General features: G+C 33.8%; 1 protein-coding gene across 1 annotated transcript; it reads left to right on the top strand.

Annotated features, from left to right (window-relative positions):
- Positions 1-7849: 7849 nt before the first annotated feature.
- LOC308641732 (olfactory receptor 51V1-like) lies at positions 7850-8794 on the top strand (the record flags this gene model as incomplete). Its single annotated transcript, XM_081280345.1, has 1 exon — positions 7850-8794. The coding sequence occupies one exon, from the start codon at positions 7850-7852 to the stop codon at positions 8792-8794; it is 945 nt and encodes a 314-aa protein (XP_081136471.1).
- Between the last annotated feature and the right edge of the window lie 525 nt (positions 8795-9319).

Here is a 9319-nt window from a genome sequence, read left to right as displayed (position 1 = left end):
GTCTTCAGTTGCAATGTGAATATATTTGGAAGTCAATGTGTACAGTTAAGAAAAGTTGAGATTCAGTAAGTATTTCAAAATAGATTCTCTAACTTCTATTTAAATGATTGTATCCCCGATTTTTCACAGCTACCACAAATCTATGAAGAATTTTATAAATCATAATATGTATGTTGAATAAGAACCATGTTAATGTCTTACATAATTTTGAAAGTAAAGTTCATACTGATTAGGGACAGATGAGTAAAGGTATATTTTAGTACATTCAGTGGGAAAAAAGTACATTTTGATGTCTAATTCCCTTCAAATAATTACTGAAAGACTAACCTTTATTTTATCAATTTTTGTTATTCTAAGCAACATTTTTGCGTTTATCCATATGCTCTATACCAAGTTCAGTTACATGGCCATTTAATGGACTAAACATCATAAGGAGACTGGCCTTCCTAAGTCTTGTAAAGAGTACTAAGACAAACAATAAGTAAGCTTTATACTAGATTGTCCACTAATCCAACAATTGCCCCCACCCCCAGTTTATGTGCAATAATGTAACTGAAGATAGGAACAACCAGTAAGTGCCATAGTGGAGGAAAATAGAGTTTTATTATTAGTGTCTTTATCTAAATTGCAATACCAACAGTAACTAATATTTAAAAATCATTATTTTCATTTATCATTACTCATTTCAATTCCATTTCCATTAAAAATAGTGCCTAGATTGTTACAAAGATCAAGTAATATAAATGTTTCTTATATAAGCTCTACATAAGAATGAAGTAAATATTAATTTCTTTAATACAAATTTATTTTTTAAAATACATATAGGTTCAGAGGTTTACAAGATTAGATTTGGCTATTCTGTCTCACTTTCAAATTTCAACATAGATCCTTCAGTCTTACTTTTCTTCTGGATTTCACGTAAGGGGACAGAAAGAAATATATCCCTGAAGCTCTGACAACCCAGCAGAGAGGGGTGATTGTGTACTGAGGAGATGTAGAGAAAAACATAAAGAAGAGTGTGAGTACTTCTTTAGCCATAATCCTTCATCTAACCTCTGTGTCTCAGCCCACCTTTGGCTTGCCCAACCACCAGTTTGCAGGTAACAGGATTTTTTGGAAACTGGAATTTTCATTTTCTGGTTAGTAATTTAACTGGTGAAGCTTTACACATAACATGTTGAGCTAAAGGAAAAGAGGTTATAAAATAATATACCGTTTTGTTTTTATAATATCTGAATGTATGGTAGACATTGATGTAGGTCCTTTAATATACTTGCCATTTCCAATTTCATGAGTGCTAAACAGACTAGCTGGATCTGGGGAACCTGAAAACATCGAAATGTGCTACAGAGACAAAATCCCTGGTGATTTTTCACCCATGCACAGGTTAAGATTTGGCATAGGGATCTCTAATCATTGAAATTAAATCAGTCTAGAAAAAATACTGTTTATTTGTCATGCATGAGAGCATACCTTCCAGCTGGACAATTTGCTTGATGTTTTTAGATTAAGTTTGTGACATGCTTACTAGCCTACTATATAAGTTCTTTAGAAAGGTTATCATTTGCTACTAATGAACTCTTCTGGAAATTGACATGGGCATCATAGATATAAGGCGATCCATTCACGTGCTATTGATTTGTAATAAAGTTGACAAAATTGAAGGAAAAAAGAACTATTTTAATCAACATGTACTGCATAAGTGCGTCATCAATATTTAAACAAAGTTATCTTAGAGTTATGGATACATGTATACAAAAATGTACTCTGAAGTGATCACAGATTTCTAACAATAGCTAATCTATCTACACACACACATCTTTGATGATACTAAAAATTATACTAGAGATTGTACTCAGGTAATCATAAGTTTGCAACTCCTCTATGACTCAGCAATCAACACACCAGGCCTTTTAATTTTTATTTGTTTTTTAATATTGAGACATGGTCTTGATAAGTTGTCTAGGCTGAATTGTCCACCATTCTGCTCAATCTCCAAAGTAGCTAGAATAAAAGGTGTGTACCAATATATATTTATACAATTTTGGTAGAAAACATACAAATAAAACTTTGTGGTTTCTCTTAGGCAACTACTTATTAAGTATACCATCAAAATATGATCCACAACAGAAAAATGTAAATTATGCTCAAGAAAAAATATAATATTTTGCACTTCAAAGGACATCCCCTTGACATTGCAAAGAAAAGCAATAGACAGAAATAAATATATTTGTAAATCATGTTTCTGATAATGGAATCATAGCTCTTCCAATTAAGTAATTTAATGATAAACAATATAATACCATCAATCATTAGTCATTAGAGAAGAGCAAATCAAAACTCAAGATTCATACCCACCAGAATCACTACAAAGTAAATAGAATCACAAGTGTTACTGAGTCTCTTAAGAAATCTCAACCAACGTCATTTGTTGGTGGGAATACAAAAGGTTACAACAGGTTTAGAAAATAGTTAATCAGCTTCTCAAAATGTTAGAAAAGTAGAATTATTATTCTAACCCACTGCTACATATATGCCCAAAAGATTTGAAAACATGTTTGTATATGAATGTACACCATAGTATTCTTGGTAATAGCACAAAATGTAAAATAAAATAAAAACCAGAAATGTCCATCAAATATTATCATATAAAATGTAGTAGATACATTCAATGAAATATTTTCCACCTATGAAAAGATATGAAGTACTGAATAATGTTGCAATATGTATTAATATCATAGTATACCCATTCAATGTCAGAGTCAGGCATAGGAGGTGTGTCTTTCACATGAAATTGTAGGACCTCTGCCTTTTTCTCTTTTGCTTCCTGGATTCTGAGTTCAGTGTTTTCACTCTGTCATGTGCTCCTGCTGTGGTATGGTGCCTTGCCACAGGGCTCAATAGATCAGGTACCAGAGTGTACAAAGCAGTGAACCAAAATAATCCTATCCTCTTTGTAAGTTAATCATCTCAGTTATTTTGTTATCATAATGGAAAGCTGCAAAAGACAGAAAAGGCAAAGCTTTACATGTTCAACAGGTCATTCATCATAGGAAATTACTGCTTTAAATTCTCTCCCAGTGGGTTGAGTTCAGGTATTACAAAAATATTTATTTCTCTACCTATTTGTACTGACAGTCAAAAAGCATGCACTTATAAATTAATCTCATTATTGATTGAATTTGTGATCTATAAAGGTGATATAAACAATACATAGAAAACTACTGCTACGGGGGGTTCAATTACTATCAGCCTGTGGCCAATAAATTTTACCAATTGAAATCCTGTTATAATATAGGTTTATATACCAATGTCCTTGTGAAACTAACAGTGTCATCATTATCAAAAACATGCTCATCCTCAAAACTTTTTTCTTGATGAAATTTAATGATTCTCTTGTTGGCTTTAATTTATTTCATTTTCCCCTGATCTGCACCTTTGCCTTGTCTATAATTTCCCATTCCCTTTTGAACCTGGGGAGACAACCAGCAGCAGCCTAGATGAGTTTATTTTCCTGACCCTGTGTATAATACTGAGCAGCCTCATACCAATGTTGTTCACTTCACAGTTTAGTCAGTTGTCACCTCATATGTCTTGAAATATTTCTGCTTTCCCATATTACTCATATTTCCCATCTATATAATAAATGTTACTTCACCACTGTTCTTGAAAATTCATTATGTGCAGAATGGGCAACTTTATTTTTGTTTTCTGGATGGAACATATTGATTCATCAGCATTGAACACACAGTTAACAGCATTATAACTCATGCAAATGGTGAATGATGTTTGTCTGACATATTTTTTTCCCTAAGTAACATTGCCATGCTTTTGTACTTAGGAATTATTCATACTTTCACCACTTCCCTTGGGGGACATATTCAACAACAATTACCAATAAAAAGCACAAAAATCTTTACAACATGGCACTAAACGACCACACGAGGATATCTGTGTGTGGTATGAGAACTGAAACAGGAGAGCAGAGAATCACATGGTTCAACCTCACCTGAGTTCATCGATGCTGTGACACTCAACCCAGACAGTTGAAGAGGAAAAACACCATTGTAATTCTGTAGCTTCTGTACAGAATCAAATATGACCAAATTCAACATATGTCCAAGTTCACACATATTTTATCCATGTTTTCTCTTACTAATTTATAGTTAGGTCTAAGATAATATCTAATATCCACTTTTGGAATATGTATCACAGGGAATGCTAATGCTGTTGGAAAAAATGAACTTACATCTAGATTCATCAATTTCCATTTTTCAGCCTTTGAGATATAATTGACAATTGAAACAAATGTATGTTTTTAAGGCATAGAATATGGTGGTGTTTTGATAGAGCACACCTTTTGTAATGTTTTCCATATTCAAGCCAATTGACATGCCCATTATTTTACATCTGTGTGGAAGTGTGTATGTGTGTATGTGTACGTGTGTGTGTGTGTTGAAATTCTTTAAAACTACCTTACTACCTCAAAATAATTTCCCAGAATACAGTATGTACATTATTATTAATCACAGTTATCATTCTGTACACTAGGTATGTAGACCTGTTCACTTCGTAATAGAATGTTTTAAGTCTATTTTATAGTCCTTCTATACAGCAAAGGAAACAGGAATGTGAGAAGAGTCTACAGAATAGGAGAAAATCTTTGCTAGCTAACCTTCTGACAGAGGACTGATACATAAAATGTATAAAGAACAAAAACCCCCACAACTTTACACCAGAAAATCAAATGGCCCAATTATTAAATGGACACTTTTCAAAAAAATAAATGCAAATGGTCAACAAATACATGAAAAATTGTTCAGCATCATTAACAATAAGGGAATTGCTAATCAAAACTACACCAAGACTTCATCCTATCCAGTCAAAATAGAAGTCATAAACAAACAAGTAATAATCAATACTGGAGAGGATGTGGGGTAAAAAGAACACTTTTACACTTTTGGTGGGATTATAAATTAGTACTTCCACGATATAAATCAGTATGGAGATTCCTCAAAAGACTGGACATGGAATCACAGTATGACCCAGCTATGCCACTTCAATAAGTATACTAAAGAATTAAATTCACAATAATACAGTGATACATAAGTACCCATGTTTATAGCAATACAATTCCCAATAATAAAATCTTGGAACCAGCGTAAGTGTCTATAAACGAGTGAATGGATAAAGAAAGTATCTTATATATATTCACAATATAATTTTATTCAACAATGAAGAAAATGAAATTATGACATTTGCAGGAAAATGGAAGGAACTAGAAACCATTATCTTAATTGTAATAAGCAAACTCAGGTCAAGGGTCATATGTTTTCTCTCAAATTTGGAACTAGAGAGGAAGAGGAAGAAGAAAGTTGAGGCAGATCCCATAGAGGTCAAAAGGAGATCAGGAGAGAAAAAGGACCAAAGGGTATAAGTCAGATGGGGAGAAAGGGGGAAGTGCTGAGGAGTGATATTGGCCAAATTCTATAGCTACATGGTGTGCCTGTATGAATATGAAATTTAAAAATCCCATCCTCATAATGCACCACTACAAAATGTGAAAAAAAAGTGTGAAAGTTTTAGCTATAGCCAGTATTGGGCCATCTACTTACTCCCTTAGTCCCCGGAAACTACCATTTCTACCCTCAATATTCTCTCAATTTTTTAGGTATCAAATTTAAGGGATATTATGGACCATTCTCTTTTCCTTATGTGCCTTATTTCACTTACCATAATTTCCTCAGTTTCATTCATTTTCAGATGAATAGTATTCAGTTTTAACTACAACTTCTTATATGTCTGCCAGGGAACACTTAGGTTTTTTCGATACCTTAATGTTGTGACTATGCTTCAATAAATATGGAAATACCATGTTTTGAGGTCTATTTTATATTCTGCTAGATATAAATTCAGAAATGGAATACTTAGGAAATATGAGAGTCCTGTTTTTAATTTCTGGGCAACTTTCATACTTTATGTTGCACACATTTAGAGATACACAATAATTTTAATTTGGAAATGATTATAAATGATTTACACATTTATATCAATTTCTAACCTAGAACACATAATAGTGGTTTCCCCAAAAATACTATTAGAAAGGTCATATAATTTATTCTAGATCATTTTTTCCTGTGTTCATAAACATGCATTGAATTTTTTTATTAGTTAGCATATTTAATGGGCATAAACATAGAATATAGTGAAACCAAAGGTGGTCACAATATATTGAAGAATCATTAAGAAGGGGCTCCCTATTTAATCAATTTTATTAGTGACATGACTAAAATATCTGTTCTTGCAAGCTGGGAAAGTCTTTGCCTAAAAACTGGCATTTATTTTCCCTTCTATCTTGACCTATCCAATACCTTGGTTTCATTTCCCAGTGGCTTCTCTTAGCCATATTACCAGAAACTCATTGCATTAGTCACTGATATTTTGACTGAATCCGTATTCAGAAAAAAATTACACACATTGAATAACTCTATTCTGTATCAAGGTGATTATTCATCTTTATTAGCTGTCTTAATTACCCTTTCATATAGTATTCTGGCAATCAGAGGCATTGCACGATAATGCCATATATGATGTAAATATGTGATTTTTAAAAATATTTGTAGATATTAAATTCTCTTTAAGAAATACAATCATGCTTTAAAGAAAGTTTCTTTTAACCAAGTTTACAAATCATTTGGAAGTTTTGTATGAAGTTACAAAAAATTCTAGATATATTCTTATAAGCTGTAATAATTCATAAATCCGTTAAAAAACAAACTCATGTTGCCAGTCACAGATTGCAAGTTTGAGGCCAGACTCAGCAACTTATCAAGACCTTACAAGTTCAAGAGTAGAGTACCTCTGGGTTAAATCCCCACCACCAAAAGACAAAACAAAAGAAAGCAAAACAGACAAACAAAACAATCATGTCATTTTTTTTTTTTTGCATTTCATGGAAAGTTCTGAAATCATTGGGTACTACAGTTGATCTAAAGAGGCTAGATCTATATAGTATAACCTTATGAACTGGTTATTACAGAAGTGATATGTGCTCAAAATATCTAGTTTTATTCTAACTATAAACAGACAGCACAGTTATTGATAACAGACATAGCATACAATATTATTTATTAATATCCAGTATAAAAATGCATGACAATTGTTCTAGCTTATTAATGAAACACATAAGATATAATAGTACTGTGAATCAGAAAATGTAGAAATCTCATTTGAAATTAAAAAGGGGGTGAAAATAAAGAAGAAAATGAAATAAATTTTAAATATGTAAATATTTAAGGGAAGTGTCCAATATAGAATGCAATACAGTTCAGTTTTCACTTGTTTAGTGGATCTTAGCTGATTTTTGTATTCTACAAAATTATATTACATTAACTAACCCTTTTCTTTAGGGATCTTATGATGTGTTTGTGCAAGTCAAAGGTACAGCTGTGATACCAAAGAGGAAAGAGCCTGTGTATTTCAGTCTCCTGAGGGTGAAGCCAGCCATGGCGCCACTTCACACCTGTGATCATTCATTATATTCTTTAGAATTGAACAGAGGTTCCCAGAAGTCCATCCTCCACACCAATTCCCAGGTTCCCATTTACACTAATACTACTGCATAAAAGTTTCTAATTTCTTGGAATAATGATTACTGCCACTGTCATTTCCATGAGGAGAGAAGATGATTATCTGCAAATAACAGAGACTCAGGTGTGTCTATCTTGCCTCTTATGGAACTGAATGTTTTATTTTCTTCCTTAAACCATATAAACACCATTAAAGATTCAGGAATAACAAAGCTGTACAATTAAAATAGCTCTCTTGGAAGATTTCCCATCTTCTACTCATGTCTGCTCTCTCTCACTCCCACTTCAATAGTTCAACATTTGTTCTCACTGGCGTTCCTGGTCTAGAAGACTACTCCCTCTGGCTCTCCATCCCCTTCTCCTCCATCTATGCCATGGTGTTCCTGGGAAACTTCATGATTCTCCATGTGATCAGGACTGAGCCAAGTTTGCACCAGCCCATGTTCTACTTTCTGGCCATGCTGGCCTCCACAGACCTGTGCATTGGACTGTCCACTGTGCACACGGTGCTGGGTGTCCTCTATGGGTTCATGCAAGAGATCAGCCTGGATTTCTGCATTGCTCAGTCCTATTTCATCCATGGTCTGTCCTTTATGGAGTCCTCTGTCCTGCTAGCTATGGCCTTTGATCGCTATATTGCCATTTGCAACCCTCTACGTTACTCTTCCATCATAAATAATGAAAAAATCATGAAAATCGGGGTGGCAATCTCATGTAGGAGTTCTTTACTCATTCCACCAGTCATCATCCGCCTGAAGTTCTTAAATTACTGCCGTCCTCACATCCTCTCTCACTCTTTCTGCCTGCACCAAGACTTACTTCGATTGGCCTGTTCAGACATCCGCTTCAACAGCATCTATGCTCTGGTTCTGGTGATCACGAACTTGCTGCTGGATGCTGTGCTCATCCTAATCTCCTACATTATGATCTTGCACACTGTCTTAGCCATTGCATCCCGGGAGGAGAGAATGAAGTCCTTGCAGACTTGTGTGTCTCACATCTGTGCTGTTTTGGTTTTCTACATCCCAATCATTGGTCTGACCATGGTTCATCGCTTTGGCAAACACCTCTCTCCTCTGGTTCATGTCCTCATGGGCAACATCTACATCCTTTTCCCACCCTTGATGAACCCCATTATCTACAGTATCAAGACCCACCAGATACGAAGGAGAGTGCAGAGGTTGTTCTCCTTGAAAGCAGTCTAATTCTTGCCATACAATATGAATGTATTTATAAGTCAACCACTGGAGTTAAGAAATTTTGATATTCAGTAAGTATTTCAAAATATATTTCTCACTTCCATTTAAATGATGATTTACTTGTTACAAATTCTACCCTACTTTTTTCACAGCTATCATAAGTCTATGATGCTGACATGTGTAACATGGAGAACAATTTTATAAGTCACATTATATGTAATGAAAACCATATTAATATAGGTAGATTTGACAGTAAAATCTATACCTTTTCAAGGACAGCTGACTGAGAATATTTTTTTTAACATATGCATCAGGAAAAAGTAAATATTTGTGTTAAAGTCTCATCAAATAATTGCTGAAACATCAACCATTATTTTGTCCCTTTTTTTATTTTAAGCAATATATTTAGTTGTTATGCATGTACCCTACAACAAGTTCAGTAACATGGCCTTTCAATGGATAGAGCATCATATGGAGACTGGACTTTTTATATCTTTTATGGAGTAGTGAAATAAACAAAAAGTAAGTAGT

Source organism: Spermophilus citellus (genome assembly GCF_964194105.1).
Source record: "Spermophilus citellus genome assembly, chromosome: 2".
Classification (NCBI taxonomy): domain Eukaryota; kingdom Metazoa; phylum Chordata; class Mammalia; order Rodentia; family Sciuridae; genus Spermophilus; species Spermophilus citellus.
This window is presented reverse-complemented; position numbering and strand designations above follow the sequence as displayed.